Raw genomic sequence first — 16,999 nt, forward strand, 5'->3', positions numbered from 1 at the left:
TAAAAAAAAAAATACACGGAAAACGTACCTTCGGATATCCCACCGTGCAAAAAGTAATTTCAGGTTAACTAATTTAATGGAACATTTTTAGCACAGAGACCAATTATCAGAGGATGCTCATTCTGTTACAATTCAAAACTTATTATGCAGCCTCCGAAATGAGACGCAGCTTATATCACTACGTGTCTCTCTCGGTCACTCGCACGATTTCCGGGATATTGTATCTAATTTGCGAGCATCGGGACAGTGTTGCCAACTCGTAAGTAAGGAGAGTAACTATTGGTTGTCCTAAAAGTCGCAAGACGTCGCCCAAATGACGTCATCGCGTAATTTGCATAACGTCCATGGCACATGGACATGATGGACGCTTTTCAAAAATGGAAAGTAAGAGACAATTGTGATGCTTTATAAGAAATAAGGGACACTCCATATTTGTACTGTGCCATGTAATGTTGGATGACGACCTGCAGCTAAATAGGTTCTCAGAAATAATTACATTTGTCTTGCTTAACCTATTTATCTACATACTCTAAAAATAATTCGAGTGTTATAAAAAATGTCATCAGCCTGAGTAAATTGTACCATTATAAAATTGTGACTGCACAAGGAACGTAGTAATTTAGGAGGTGAAAATGCTGTGAAATTTCATACATGGACCTACAAAAGGCATGAAGTTCATCAGAGAAATGTCAGTCATGTCAGAGAAAATATAATCATGAAATTATAACAACTGAACGTCTATGAAACGTCAGTCAAAGCATTTTAAACAAAAGGTACGTAGCCTACATTTTTAAACTAAATTTTATTTGAACCATGGATGAACGAAAATGCATATTTTTCAATGAATAAAAACTTAGAGGGAGTTTAAGTAGCTTCGCGCACGCGCGATTCATTTGCGGTCGGGACGCGGAGGCGTGAACGTCTCCTGCGGTGACCGCAGCTGGGCGGGACTGCCGTGAGAGGACTGGGCCGCCTGTGAGTGCTTTGGGACGCGGGAGGGGAGGGGAGGGGAGGGGACGGGGACTGCAGCTGATGCGGCAAGTTGAGAAGTGTAAGAACGGTGCAGTACAGACACATCGGAGTCTCCAAAAGTCTCCAGTAACACCAGAAAAAGTCGCCAGATTAGTCGCTAGTTGCTTTTTAAAAAATGTGTCGCTAGAGGGGTCTGAATACTCGCTAAATATAGCGACAAAGTCGCTAAGTTGGCAACACTGCATCGGGGAGCTACTATGAATATAAGCGAGACTCCCGGAACTCCCGGGAGAGGTGGGCTCTTTTTTGTTTTGTTTTTAAATATCGTCTCTCTAAAAGTTAGCCAAGTTTGTTCTCAGCACCCCTCAGCTCGAGGTCCCCCCCACAGGCCTGGCGCACTTCCCTTCCATGACTATGCAGCGTTTATCTCTTGCTTGTGTTTTGGCTGTTGTAGCGTTCGGCCGTTGCGGCGCGTTTGCCCTTGTCGGCCACCGTACCTCTGGCTGATAGAGAGGTGTGTCAGTTGGCTGCCAATGACGACAGCAGATCCATTCTCACTTATTGCAGCATTAGAAAAGACAAGTCTGACACTGTGCTCACTGGGCAGTTCACCTAATTGCACTTAAATCCACATGTGCCAAGGCAAGATTTTAAATCTGCTCCTACTACCAAATACATGGCATAGACATTCATCTGTACCACCATCAAATTACAAGCGCCCTCTCGAAAACATGCACACACAAGCACATGTTAACTGGACTATCAACAGTTAACATTAGGGCTGTCAATTCTCTGTAAAGAAGTAAGCTACCTGATGGCAGTACAGTATTTGTCCTAAACTAAAATTCGTTTAGTACAGAATGTGGTACAATATAGCAGCACCCTTATCAAGTTTCTTAAATCCCCCTAAACAAAACAATCTAAGGTTTATGCACCAGAAGCTCAAGTAGTACAGTACAGGCTAATCTAAATGTTACACAACAGAAAGGTGACTGTTACTGCTGTACTGAGTGGGTTATTGTTAAACAATAATCTGCGTTTAAGTCAGTATGATATTTGACATGTACTGATCGCAAAATTTTGTCATTAATTTTTTAGATGCCAGCTGATTTGCATTTATTCCTTCCATTTAAAAACAAATTGCTTTCAATTCTGCTGTTTTTCCTACAGTTTAAACCACTAGAGGGCTCTGGTGTACTACATTGAACCAGTGCTTGCTGGATAGAAATAAAAAGGTTGGTAATTTTTTTTTTTCTAAATGGGGAAAATACATGAAAAGCTATTACATGCTCTAAAGATGTATTCTTTGATCAATGATTCTGACTAATATATTTTGTAATTTAAAAAAGTAACATAAGTGGGATAAATTTCAGTTGGTACAAATAAATATAGTCTCAGTGTAAGTCTGCAAACTTTGCTGGGCTTTTCTGGTTTGCAAACCCTCTCCAACTTTTCCATGGAGGGGTGGATGGTGCTGTGGCCTCAGGAGACTTAGAATGGAGAGGTGGGTGAACGGACAGTGTCCGCTGAACTTGGGGAGTAGTCTTCAGACTCAGAAGTGAATTCAGCTTGCGAGAGGCCAGAATTGGCACGGGCACCAATACTGTGTGGGAGATGTGGAGTGGACTTCACATCCTTGTGGCGTCTTCGTCTGAAAACTTGCTTCTCCTTATCAAGTGGCGTGGTCTGAGGGTGACAGCAGCAACCATTAGGTTCTTTATAAGACCACAGAGATGAGCAGTGGCATCCACTCAACCCCAAATGAGGCACTTGAAATGAAACGTAAGTGAGCCAATTTTTGCTTATCTAGAAAAACTGCATATGGTTCACAAGAGAACGTTTCCAACAGAGCAAATGTGTGCAGCGCTCAACGTCTTAAAGCATCAGGACTCAATAAGGTCAGTGTGTGTAAGTCTGTGCGCTTCTTATGAAGAAAGAAAAATGCATTCAACTTAAACAAAATCCAGCAGCACAATGTCATGTGAATCTTTAAATGCAGTTCTAATTATGAATGCATAATGTTATACAGAATAAGTAAAGAGCAAAGTAAAGTGCGTAACGGTGTGAGGGTAAACAGCCACAGCGCTCGATAAAACATAAACATAAAGTGATGTAGCTGAAGAGGTAAGGCATGAGGCATGAAAAGGGCTCCATTGAGGGCAATGGACCAAATCCTTTGGGCAATGGAAAATGGAGACTGCCAGCACTCTGCCATGGAAGCACTGCATATTAGCACTATGCTGCGTCATACCTTATCCAGTATAATCCTGGATGCTGGTAGTGGCCCAAAGACCCTGACTTCTGGATGGTAAAGTCCTGGTTCAGCTGAGCAGGGAGAGATGAGTGCAACTCAGAGGGTCACTTTGAACTCAAAGCATCACTGATCCAATTAGCATTATGGCGCACAATACTACATTTCTGTTATAATTGCTGGTACAAGAAGAAAAAAACTGGCAAACAAATGTCACTGTCAACTGACATTGTGTGAATGGTCAGAAATATTTCAATTCGTGCTTAGTTTACCTAAAAAGTAAATAAAACTGCTAGATATGAGATATGTAAAGGAATTTGCCACACCTACCCAAATCAATGGCAAGCATTTAAAAAAAAAATGTTGCTGGCTTTTAGTATAGGTTACCTTTCTTGCCAATCCTGCTCAACTTTGAAACTAATCAAGAAATATCTGCCAAAACCTAGGCCAACTATATTACTTCTAAGACCTAACAATAGTGCTGACAGTCCATCTAAAAGAGGAGGATGAGACACACACAGGAAGACCGGGCAGCAAGAAGCAGATGGATGGGATGTGTACACAGAACAAAGCGGAGAAGGTTATTTCTGAAATACCCCAAGATAAGATGTGTAATGGATTTATTTCCTGCTTTGCAAAAGCAGACATCCACAGCTTCAACTTAAATTTAAAGCATGGATTGACTAAAAATAAATAAATAAATAAAACACTTGCACACTTAAGGAATTAAGCAGCAGGTGCACGAGAAATAGTGGTTAAAAATTCAAAACTGCAGATTTCTTTCAATTTTAAATGATATTAAACACATCACTGCTTAAGCAAGTTTATATTAATGAAATCTACTGATGCAGAATTGCATGCAGTATCACTGTGTGGAGAGGTGCAGGTCAGTGCTTACTGTAATGACTGACACTCCTGCTGTGGTGCTGTTGAGCTTGGGCCCAGTGTTGAAGTGCTTCTTGATCTTACCAGCCACAGGCAGCTGCTGCTCACTGACTGACACACCATCATCCTGGGAAATACAAAGAACAAAGTTTCAGCAACTCTACCTGCTGTATCACAGTGCATGTTTTCTTAGCAGTACTTTTATTGTACTTGCCTAGGTGTAAGTGTACTCATATATGTGATTCTGCTGAAAGGACTCACTTCACAATGTTAAACTTACATTGACCCAGGGGTGATCAAGCACTTGTATGGCTGTGTATCGCTGATCCACCTTTAACTGCAGCATTCCAGTGATCAGAACCTAAAGAAAACCATGTTAATAACAAACAAAACACTACATCAATAAATCACTGATAGATTCTGGTGTTTAACATAAAGCATACAAAGGGCAGATGAAGTAAGCAGTTCCAGACACAAACCTTGGCAGTGTCAGACACATTGTCCCAGTATGGTGCAGGAAACTCAAGCTCAGCCCTCAAAATCTGTTCGAAAAGAGCCTCCTGATCCTCACTAGAGCTGAAAAAGGTACAGTACCTTATAAAGATTAAACTAATAATCTATAATGTTATAGTGTACTATAGACATCTTGATTTATGTGATTTAAACAAATTAAATAGATTAATGTGGTTAAAACATCATACTTCTCAAAGAAAACCACCTGATATAGGAGCACATACCCACGGAAAGGAGGAAAGCCACACAGTAGTATGTAAGTGATCACACCGGCTGCCCAAATGTCAACCTTGAGGCCATATCTAATTGAAGAGGAAGACAATAAATCCATAAGTAGCAAAAGCTATAATAATTACTATAGCAGTTTTGGCATTCTAATCAACATTCTTTCACTACAAATGTTCTGAAGCATGTCTCAGATGGCTCAGATGATGCTCCTCCTCTGACTCACCCTGTCTCAGCAACAATCTCTGGTGCTACATAGGTGGGTGTGCCACACACCGTATAGAGGGGCCCATTGACGACAGTAGCCAAGCCAAAGTCACCCAGTTTGAGAGATTTACTACCATCGTGGTGCTCATAGACCTGTGTGCCACACATAAGAGGGATGTCGTAAAATTACACAACACTAGGGCAAAGGCTTGATTTGAAAAATTGAATTTTGCAAGACTCTGTTACAGTAAAAACAGACAGTTTTGGAAAAGTAATGGAAAAGATCCAAATTCCAATACACTTACGATAAAAGGAAAAATATACCATCTGCAATTACAGTCTAAATAAGAAAATTGAGATTTAAATCATGAATAAATAAATAGCAACACTAAAACAACAACAAAAAGGGGTGATTTCCATGCATTTAAAGCAGGCTCTGTTTTTGTTCAATCTCTTCATTTGTGAATGTGCACATTGTATTAATTCAGAACCCCATTTCTATTCTATTCTAGATTTAGGTAAGGCTGTACTGGTCCCAAACAACCAGTCAAATTATAATTTTACTAAATTTTCATAATTAATTTGGCTTTCTGCAATGTTGTTCTTGTAAGTGCAGGCTTCTACACAAAAAAAAAAAAGAAAAGGAGGGGGTAAGGGGATTCCCAGGGAAGATAGATGAACAGTATGAGAGGTAAAGGTGGGAAGCTTTTACGAGGCTCTGATTTGTTGTGATCACAGACTCATTCATACTTACCAGCAAGTTTTCTGGTTTTATGTCTCTGTGAACAATATTGAGACTATGCAGGTACTTGATGGCACTTGCGAGGTTGAACAGCATACAGCTGGCATCTCGCTCTGTGTATTTGTTAGAAGAGGTGATTGCATCAAAGAGGTCGCCTCCCTGGGGAAAGAGAACTTGAATGTGAAAGAGTACGGGGTACCATTTTCAGCTATTTTAAAGGGCAGTTGTATTACCTTAACCAACTCCATTACAAGATAGAGTTCATTGTGGGTGTCCATTTCTTCAATTAAAAGAACGATGTTGGGATGTTTCACACGCCGAAGGATTGACACTTCGCTCTGGATCATGTGCTCCTGGACAATAATAAAATCTAATCAAAGAAAAAAATCTATAAACACTACACTGAAAAGAATTTATATGCAAATAAAATAAGGGTAGCAAGCTCGCTTTTCTATTCTTTCAGAGAAAAAAAAAAGACATTTTGAATTAAAGTTGAAACTATTTTGATATTGATTAACTACTGGATCATAGTGATGGTGTTTAAACAAAGAAAAGACCAACATTTTACTCCCAGAGGAGATGGCACTATCTGCTGACAAAAGAGGAGAGTTAGGATCAATGTATGTCATTTGTTTTCACTCTTCTGCCAGAGAGACTGTGCTGCTGTTGCATCATTTTAACTCTATTGTCTTGTTAACTTCTTTCATAGCCTGGACATATTTTCTTGGGCCATTAACCCACCTCCTTTGTTAATTCCCTTTTTCCCAATAGTAATACAACCTGCTGTGCTGTGACCAAATAACACCTCAGTGTGTGTAACAACAGTCTATCTTTATACATTCAGTCTGATTTAGGTACTTACTGTTTGGAAGTACTTACCTGTAGGAATTATTTGCATCAACTTTCAAAGCTTAATTTGCTTTTACTGCTGCAGAAAGGATGTCAGTAACCCATTACTTCATCTCTGCAATTTACATTAACCTTTAATCTGCATTACTTTTTAAATTTTTTACATCTCACAGTTTATCAATTAGCTTGGTATTCAAAGTTATTCACAGGACTAAAAATTTTACAGTTGGGCTCACCTTTCCCCTGCATTTATCTTTGCTGATGATCTTAAGAGCATACTCTCTTCCAGTGGATCTCTCCACACATTCTCGGACCACTGCAAAGTTTCCATCTCCTAAAGTTCTCCCCACTTTGTACCTCTCTGTTATGGAGGCAGGAACTGATGGGTGTTCATCCATCAGTTCAGCTGTGAAGCAACATAAAAACAAAAATGAACATTGTAAAGCTAACAGAAATCAACATAATACTTGCAAACAAAGTGTTCATGTCTTATACTGTATGTTACCTTCACTGCTAGGCCCATCTCCTTCATCCATTGAGCTGCAAACCTTGGTAGAAGCTAAAGAAAGTGAAGAGCCACTGTGCTGAGATCCCTGAAAGAGTGAGAGAGCCATTAAGTGAGAATAAAAGACACTAGAAACATTTTGTCTCAAAGTACAGAGGTGAAATCTTGTCAAAATGTGATTGTAGTCAGCTTACACAAAGCCTGTTTGTTCTACTCTGCCAGGCTTGAGCATGTATTAAATTAAAATACATCAAGCATGTTGAAAAGTATACTAAGCTATTCAACCAGCAAAAACACTAGCATGTAGTTTGGAAAGGAACAGAAAATAATGTGCTCCACCACAGTCACAATACCAACCATTAGTTTTATCATTAATTAATGTTTGATTGATAATTGGATTTGGCTCCATAATTGTTTGCACCACAGTGGTCCTCTACCAAATCTATAATAATCACATCAAAAATGTCCTCCTGCAGTAGAGATGACCTTCAAAAACTAGCACTAATGCTTGAAAATATATGTAGATAATTTGGCCCACCAACATGTAATGTATATAACATTGAGTTTGGCCCACCAACATGTATATGACTTACATAAGATAATACTAGCAATGCTTCCATTCATATTGCTGTTAAAAACAAAAACAGCAATATCAATGATGTATAGCTAGGGGTGGCACACATATTTGCTGGAGAATATTATGATACTAAAAATGTATCAAATTTATTTAACATTTCTGTTTACTTCCATGGCAGAAGAACACTTAGATGTTTCTGATTGAGGAAGAGAACTGTTAAATTCTCTCACAGAGCCACAAAAAAAAAACAACGTATTTATTCAAACTCAACTTCCATTACCTGTCGTCTTCGCAGGCTAGCGGGACTGGTTGGAGAGGGGCTTGGAGACTTTCCAGATCGAGGTGTGGACAGCTGACTGCCTGCAGTGCCATTAGCTGTTGGCATAGCACAACCAGTTGAAACAATGCAGAATAAATAAAAGTATCTTTTATAAATAGTGTGTATGTTGAAAGTGCATATATTCCAACAAGTAAAAACTTTAGAACAGAACAATGCATTAGCTTGTTTGTTTCAAAACATAATCCACACCCAAACACAAACGTACCTGAACCAGCAGATGAGGGAGACTTGCTCCTTCGAGACATCCCACCACCTCTTGGAGAAGTGCGACCCTGCATGGATGGGAGCCGGCCGTAAGATGCAGACTTTGTGACCCTGCATTCTGTAGAGAAAGAAAGAAAGAAAGAAAGAGAAAAAAAAACCCAAGGTGTTGCAGCAACTTTTTTTCCTAGATTACAGTAGGTTACCTTATTCTACATCTAGTCAAGATGCAAGTCTGACAGTTTGAGATTCTGTGTATGTTTCAAAATAATTTCATGCAGAAAATGCATTGAACAAGAGCTACAAATACTGGGACCACACAAAAACCATATAAGTTCAATATCATTAAAAAGAGCTATTTTTCCTAGGGCACATTACTCTATAACCAGAGACACAAACATGATGACATCCTCTATCGTGACCCACAAATACATTTGATACCACAACTATAAAAATGTCTAAACTAAATCCTATGTAATCAATGTGAAGCATTGTGTAGTTTTAGTCTGTGCTGTCACCACACAAAATACAAGCACAAATACTGTCCTGTAACACCAGTCAACTTGGGTTGCCACCCCTTCTCTAAGAACAAATAAACTGAAAATCTGGCAATCTGATATACAGTATTTATTGATTTATTTGGATCCCCATTAGCCTCTACTCTTCCTGAGGTCCCTACAAGCAGATATTACATTACCATACAAAATTCTACAACAGTAAAAGTAATCAGTAATAAAATTCATCCTATCTTAGTGCATAATATAATAATAAAATGTAATTTACAACAAAATATTGATAATTATAATCATAATAAAAATTAAAAACATGCAATGCAGATCAAAACATATTTTTTCAGTATTGATATATATCTGTTTGATTGAGTCTGGTCTATAGGCTACATATTAAACACCAAGATTTGCAGCCTTATGTTGTATAGTAGTAGTGCTTTAAATTGCATGAACAGTAAAAGTAGTACAAAGGTTACAGGTGTGTGAGTACAAACTTGCAATAAAGTAAAAGAATAAAAGTTACATATGGCATAGCCAGTATTTACTTGGGTCACAAAAGGGGATGATTTAATAAAAAGCTATTTACAGCATTACCAGTGAGAGGTGCATTTAGCCACAGCAGGCAACAACACAACTCATGGGAGTGTTAGTACTATCCAAACTGAGTGACCCAGGCATCACGTCATTAAGTACACTTACCATTTTCATCCAAGTTAAAGTCATCCTGATAACGGAACTTTTCTGGGCCACAAGCAATGAAAATATCATCTTCACCAAAAAAGTCCTGAAGACAGGTGACCTGGAAAAGAAGATGTATGTGTTGGTTATAATACAAAAACATTATGCATACATTCTTTGAAATTAATATTATGTACCACTATTATATTGACATACCTGAAAACAGCAAAACATAAGTGTAGATATTATTTTTAAGCAGTGTATGAACACAGTCCGATGATTTGTCACATTTGGGAAAATACTATATACATGTAATTGCAGATAGATTTACAGCTTTAAATAAACATTAAGGTCATCTCAAAAAAAAAAAAAAAAAAAAAAAACCAAATGGAATACCACTGGATTAAATATAATTCACAACACAAAGGGAAAATTATTTATACTCTATGGACAGCATATAAAAATGCAGATGAAAATGTCTAGAATTCACTACTAAAGAAAGACACTCCTTTTAAAGCTGCTGGATTATACAATAATGTGTACTGGTCACTAAAGTGTTTCAATCCCTAGTGAGTGATTAATTGCCTTCTATTGTCCTCAACTGTCGAATATAATATTTTAAAACATTTTTAACACCATCATCCGTTCAATAAACCGCATCTAAACACTGAGAATAATTTAGTAGATATTTCAAGTCCACATTTTATGTGTGATGGCAGAGAGAACTGACTACACAAAACAAGCTAAAATATTCCTTGACATTTATCTAATATTTTATGTTAAAATCTTTTAATAAGATGTGACTTGCTTACACATTTAATGTTACCTTTGGATAACGGACATCTTGTGTTATTTGATTTCAACAGTTGAAATGTAGAAGAAAATGCTCTTGTTAATATATAAGCCCATTTTCAGTAATTGCTGTCATAAAAAAACGAGGATGCTGATGGAATTCGGAAAGGATGTACAGCAAGACGATTTAATTTCCTCTCCAGAGAAGTGATCGCAAAGTGTCAGCAAAAATGTGATCTTATACTGACATTAGTTAAAATGCACATTTAGCTAGTCTTGGATTAGTTAAATGTGACAAATCAGACTTTATAAATAATCTAAATTGATAGATTAATATCATGTGATAAATGTTCCTGACATATTGTCATAGTGTTCTCAGAATTTGAGGACAATATAGTTTAGAAAAAAAAAAAAAAAAATCATGACAGCCAATAGCAAACACCTACCATGTACATACATTATTAATTACCTTACCATTAAGAACCATGCAGAGTTCAACAGGAGACCAATGAAATGAATTCATTGCTGAATCATCGCAGGCCAAACAAGAAAGCCACACTATCCTCTAACCATATAAAATGTCAATATCATCCTCCTTAGCTGTATTTCTTGTTTCCATTGTACATATCTTTCAAACAAATATACACATTAAAATTGTCAATAAATTAAGAGATGATAGTATACACGGTTTGATTATTTTTTATAGAAAATGGTAAAATTATCCTCCCAAAAAAAAAAAAAAAAAAAAAAAAAAAAAAAAGTATTATTGGTTTATCAATAACAAGAAGCAAAAGCACCTCCAAACAATCGAGATCATTAGGCCAAGTCTTAAACATTAAGGAAAAGGGGATGGGGGGGCTCTAGGCAGACACCCCATTTTAAGAGCCCCTGTCTTCTACCCCTTCTCCACAATAGCATGAGATCTCAAAGGCAGATGGGTTGCACAGCTGTTGCCAAGGGGCTTGACACAATAACAGAAACATCTACTTTAAGATCCACTGTCAGATACAATATGGAGCACTGAACAGTACAAACTGCAGACAACAGAACAATGCCTGGTAAAACAGTGGGACTGGTTGGAGAGGTAAAACAGAACAACATAGAGCATCTCTGGACTATGATGCCGTGAGCTCAATTCTGGCTTCAGATATCTGAAGGAGGTCGCTCCCTGTAAGTCCCAATCTTTTGTTTACATACATACTATGCGCGGTAAAAAGGTATCAGAGATGACACAAAAGAGAAAGTGGCAATAACTCAAATCTTTGCCGGCAAGCAGGTGGACCTCTCCAGGGTGCTGAATTTCCACTTTGAAGTCAAAGATTAAACATAGCAGGGAGTCACTCAGCATTTCAGGAGAAACATGACTCATCTTCACATGTAATATTTAACTGGCACTAGCTCAATTTTGCATGAGCTGCCTTTATGTACCGTTTAAGACTGTCTATTACATTTTAAAGGAATCAAGATTTCACTTACTGTAACTTATTTGTTTTCCTGAAGAATGGAGGATAAAAGAAAGAATGTAAAACTGTATATTCACAGACATATCTTAAGCCAATATTCAATTTAGGTCTGCAGACAAATGAATAATAGCTACCCTAACAACTTAAAGTCGGCAGTATGAAGACATTCCTAAACACATGTTATTCCATCCCAAACATTTACATCAATCCTGATCAGTGTCCTAGTCTTGAGGTTCTATATTTAGCCCTTAGTAGTTCTATCAACGTCTGCCTCTCACAGGAACAGATAGGCCAAGCTCAAGTTATTTTTCAGAAAGCCTTGCTACTAATATGACAAAGTATCACAAAATACTATATCATGACAGGATGATTTTGTTACTGTGTAACATGAAATACTGTGAGTCGACATATGTACAATTTCGATGTTAATTCCACAACTGAAAATCATGAATTAGGAACATCAACTGAAATTTACAAACAATTTGGTAAAATTGTTCTGTGACAAATTATAAGATTAATGAATACTTTATATCACCTATCAACAGTATCAGTAGTACTTGCAATAATTTGAAATGCTGTAAAGGTTCTGCAGTATGTTAATTTTAGTACAACTTCTTCTTCAGCTCAGGCATAAATAGTCTGTCAGAATAAAGAGGATAGCAGATTACATTTTTTCTATATACCAGATGCAATAGGATAATGAGCAACTGTGTTGAACAGCCAAGTCACAGCAGTAGGTTTGAGTAAAGCCAAAACAATCTTCCCAACTCCTCCATCCTGATTTTCACCTTTCAGCTACAATGACACGTTATAAAAGGCAGGGCTTGAAAATGATAGTCTTTCAACAGTAAAAAAAAAAAAAAAAATGAACAGTTGATTGTAATATATATATATGGATAAAGGTATATGTGGTTCGAGTTTTGTTTGCACCAAAATGCAAAATGCAGGTAGTCTACGGTTAAATATTTGTACCACGCATCACATGACAGGTCTCTTAAAAGAACTTCATACATGTTTTAATGTTACTGAATTGCAGGAATGTGGTCATCTCCTGAGAAGCCACTATGCAGCCATTACATCAGTGGTATGAACAGAGACCAGCAGAATTCATTATGGGCACACAGACTAAACCAGGAGTCAAGGTCAACATAAAGAAATGAACTGGAAACCATAAGATATGTTCTGCTCTCTGGCTTTTATACCATCATAAATCTTGACATTTCCACTCTGTGTCTAATTTGTAAAACATGAATTGGCTATTTATCATATTTACTGACATATAATTCTACCATTGAAAATTAAAGCCTCCACTCATGCACTGATGCCAGGCCAGGCTCCATCCTTGGGTGGCTGCTGACATCCATTTCAACAAGAAATGTTGACTGCTGACATGGAAGTTAGCAGTGTGCGAAACAATTACAGTGCAGAGCCACATCCATTAAAGTGGAAGACTATGACCCAACTCTGCTCAGACCTACTAGGTCATGGAAATACCCTATCCTCCATCCCACACATGACAGCATGAGCTCATCGTGTTATGGTGTGATTTTTTTGGCCTGATCAATAAGGCGCCTGTCTCTCTCCTGCTTTTCTTTTTACCTTATGTTTGAGCTATTTGCAGAATAGATCATGATTTATTAATGACCAGTCATCTGATCTTTATAATGTACAGCTCTAAACCATTCATTGATTGTGCAGATCTGGCCAATTTGAATCTAACTTTCAAGTCAATACCCAATAACGGAGTGACTTAGCAGTATGGAAGGATCACAGTCATGAAGCAGAGCCAGTAATTACAAAGATCTACTAAGAGAAGAAAAATTAAGAGATCTGACTGAATGCAAGTATCAATCTTGATTTTAAAACTGCAGCACAATCACTGGTACAATAAATAAATGAATGACAAGAGGTTATAACATTTTTAGTAAATGTATAGGGTAATCGGATGATTGTGTATGGAAGAATTACTAAATGAACACTACATATAAAACCAAGCTTGTTGTGAACTACTTGTTTCAAAAGCCAGCCAATGTCTCTGTCTTGGGACCAAAAGCACAAACATGTCATTTATTAAAGGTTAAGCACCCATGAAAACATAGGCCTATGGATGCCAATAGGTGCTTATTTGGCCATCTGGAGTCACAACATGACATGCACAAAAAGCAAAGAAACAAAGGCCCAGAGTTGTGCTGTCAAGCACATAATACAATACCTTATTGTTAAAACGGCATAGATCACATTAAAACCACTAAAATAAATAAGCAATATTTATCAAAATGCAGAATCATTGAAGGAAAGTTTAAAATTCACTTGCAAACAGTATGGACAATCTACCTTAGACTTATGCTTTGCTAAACAATTTGTAGTGCCAAAATAATTCAGATGACTTTTAAGGCACATTTGTTTCCTGGTTTGAAAATCTTTGGCTGCTTCCTCTACACACCATTAGAGGATAGATCCTATTCTGGATTACTGGCTCAGCCATGTGCTCCATCTTGCCACCATGTGTATAATGAGGCTGACAGACCGAGCGCTATCTATGAAGCCTCTAACACTACACCTACAGCCCTGACATCACTACTGCACCGCTTTGCCGCAGAGGCTGTTCCTTAGCAACCAGCTCTGGAAACCATGTTACCATAGAAACCGTTAGAGGAAAATAAATATATATCAATATTTTCTGGGATATGAATATAGAGTGCAAGTTATAGTTTATGAAGAGGTTTAATTAAATAGATCATTAATTAGCAATGTTCAAATCTATGTGTTGCTTTCAATTTGGGTAAGTGTTGTTCATTGATATTAGCTCATAAACCAAAAACCACATCTCCTACAATTATTTCCAAAACAATTTTAATAATGTAGCTTCTCAGTACAACCACAATGCAAAATAAGTTCTATTATTTTATTGTAGTGGCTGTAATAGTAATAATAAACATTTTATACAAATGTGAGTAACTACTGACATTTCAATACAGATTTGTATGGTATGAGCTTGCAAACTGAATATCCATTTAATAGTGTGATACTGTTGGTAGGAATATGAGATAGAGTCCCAGAAACCTAATTCTTTTAATACATTTAGCGAATATTCCCAGTTGACTTTTGAACATGTCTCTATGCCTGCACTAACAGAAGTGGTCTATTCTGTACTAATGTCTCTGCAAATTGCTTCCTTAAGCAATGTTCATTTCTTCTAAACTTTAAAAAGAGACTAGGTAAGCTAAAATAGCAGAAGGCCTGTTTTACCAACTAAGTGGTTCTAGGTACTGTACATAACCACGCTGTGAACCAATGTAAAGTTTATTTGTCAGCAATTAATATAATAATGATGAGAAAAAAAAAAAGCATATGATAAATGCTCAAATACTCACGTACAAAGTACTCAAGGTTATCCTGGCTGATTTATGCTACATCTTTGAAATACAAACATTCAATCTCAATATCAAAGTTTAAAATAGGTAAAATTGAATTGGGCTATATAAGTAGGTTAACATCTAACTTGTGCCCATGTCTTACTACTGAAATAATCTTTTCTACAATGTTCAACTAGCTTCACCAACTATAGCACAACTAACAGTTTTATAACATAATATTTAACCAAATACACACTGCACACTTCAATAAGCTCATGCCAATAAAATTAATTTTAGTGTTTTCCACTATGTGTGCTAAAGTTGGGTTGTACGCAATTAGTAGGACGCGTGTGTAATGCTTCCCCTCCAATTGAGGGAAGCACCGAAAGTCAGGCTACCTGCTAAAAGTCAGAAGGATGGAGAGACATCAACTAAAACATCACAAAATTAAGTACACAATAATATTCCTTAAATTGATAATGTGTCATTTTTTCATGACTTTATGGTGCAACTGCAAAAACTTGAAGTGTATTCCATAATGCCACAGGACTGTAGCATTACATAATCTAGCACCACATCTACACCACTGTACTATTTCTCTTAAGTTTTAATAACTTAAATTTCTCCTGGTCCTGTTTTTCATTTAAAAAAATCCTGCTTAAGTAGGAAGGAAAAAATATTGGTATAATTTATGTATCCACTTATGGTGATGGCTTTTTAGCTTATATCCCTAAAACCTCTGGATATTTTGTAGAAGCTCTAGCCTGTATGCCACTTAGAAACATGCTTTTGTTAATGTTAGTCGGACAAATGACATATGGTTCACAAAATCACGACTAAACAAAAAGACTAAAACTAAACTTGACACTTACCATCTTGCCATCAACTGTAAATAGCCTTTTGACGACTCCAGAGTCTAGCTTAATGGCATCTGTGATATCAGTCAGGACTTGCTCAAATGAGTGTGCCGTCTTCTTGTTGAGCAAGATCCGTACAGCCTTGCGAGGCTTTACTCCACTGCGGATAATGGTTACCAGTTTAGGCCTAATGAAGTCCTTGCACTCTCTAGTTTCTGGGGATCCAGCCTTGGCACTGCCAAGGGAAGAAGGGTCACGGACAGACACAGCAGTCCTAGCACCAACTGACCAGTTGGGATTTACATTCTTTGTGTAATCCAGCTTCTTGTAGGGCTCTATGGATGCACACACATAGCTCTCTCCTGCAGAAAATCGAGATGCAGGCACAAGTTTATTTTCTCACAAACAAAAGTTAACACACAAATACAAAAGTAAAAATCACAAGAGAGTGCAACAACGGCCATTTCTGCCAATACACCATTAAACTGCTGTACATTGAGGAAAGTGTGTGGATTTTGCTTTGACCTGCAGCAGCTGTTGACTTTGCGACTTAGCTGACCACACATTACACAATATAAACTAAATCTGGCCCACAAAAAGATATAGTCAGTATATCCACCGTTTTGACACCCGATTAAAGCTCAAAATATGACCTTTATGATCTAAAACATTTCTAAGCATATAACCACAGTGGATTTGATCCTTGTTGCCAAACCATGTCAAAGAGGTGAGGATAAGGAAGAGGAAGGGCAGTTGCAACCATTTAAAAAACACTGCTCACCTTCAACCAACTGGTCCATGCTGGTGATCTTTGTTGTCCCATCAATGGTATATATGGTCCGCACCCCTTGAGGCAAGGTAACATTATCTGACAGACATCTTGTGAGGTCAGCCAGGAGGGCTTCAATAGACCTAAATCTCTCTTGAGAAATGGCATACACAATCCCTTTGAAGTAGCGGTCCCCGTTACGATAGAAGCGAATCTTCTTGGCCTTCTTTTCAGAGCTCAGCGCTTGCAGTGTCCTGGTTCGGTAGAGGCTGCAGTGAGCACTATGAGTGGGACTGGGGAGCCCATTT

The 16,999-nt window shown here is 37.6% G+C and overlaps 1 protein-coding gene across 6 annotated transcripts; it reads right to left on the minus strand.

Annotated features, from left to right (window-relative positions):
- Window positions 1-2,463: 2,463 nt before the first annotated feature.
- dclk1b (doublecortin-like kinase 1b) lies at window positions 2,464-16,999 on the minus strand. Of its 6 annotated transcripts, none has more exons than XM_026331956.1 (16): window positions 16,704-16,999; window positions 15,938-16,284; window positions 9,476-9,575; window positions 8,278-8,388; window positions 8,007-8,101; window positions 7,150-7,237; window positions 6,881-7,050; window positions 6,029-6,148; window positions 5,808-5,954; window positions 5,073-5,206; window positions 4,846-4,923; window positions 4,588-4,684; window positions 4,389-4,469; window positions 4,122-4,235; window positions 3,224-3,297; window positions 2,477-2,658 (listed from the first exon to the last, which is right to left on the minus strand). In XM_026331956.1, exons 1-16 carry the CDS (start codon window positions 16,720-16,722, stop codon window positions 2,601-2,603), a joined length of 1,833 nt encoding a protein of 610 aa, XP_026187741.1. In that variant the 5' UTR covers window positions 16,723-16,999; the 3' UTR covers window positions 2,477-2,600. The 6 variants fall into 6 exon arrangements, with proteins under 6 accessions (XP_026187732.1, XP_026187722.1, XP_026187760.1 ...); XM_026331965.1 differs by having other exon boundaries at window positions 7,156-7,237; window positions 8,272-8,388; XM_026331947.1 differs by lacking the exon at window positions 3,224-3,297 and having other exon boundaries at window positions 2,464-2,658; window positions 7,156-7,237; window positions 8,272-8,388.

Source organism: Mastacembelus armatus, chromosome 13 (genome assembly GCF_900324485.2).
Source record: "Mastacembelus armatus chromosome 13, fMasArm1.2, whole genome shotgun sequence".
Classification (NCBI taxonomy): Eukaryota; Metazoa; Chordata; class Actinopteri; order Synbranchiformes; family Mastacembelidae; genus Mastacembelus; species Mastacembelus armatus.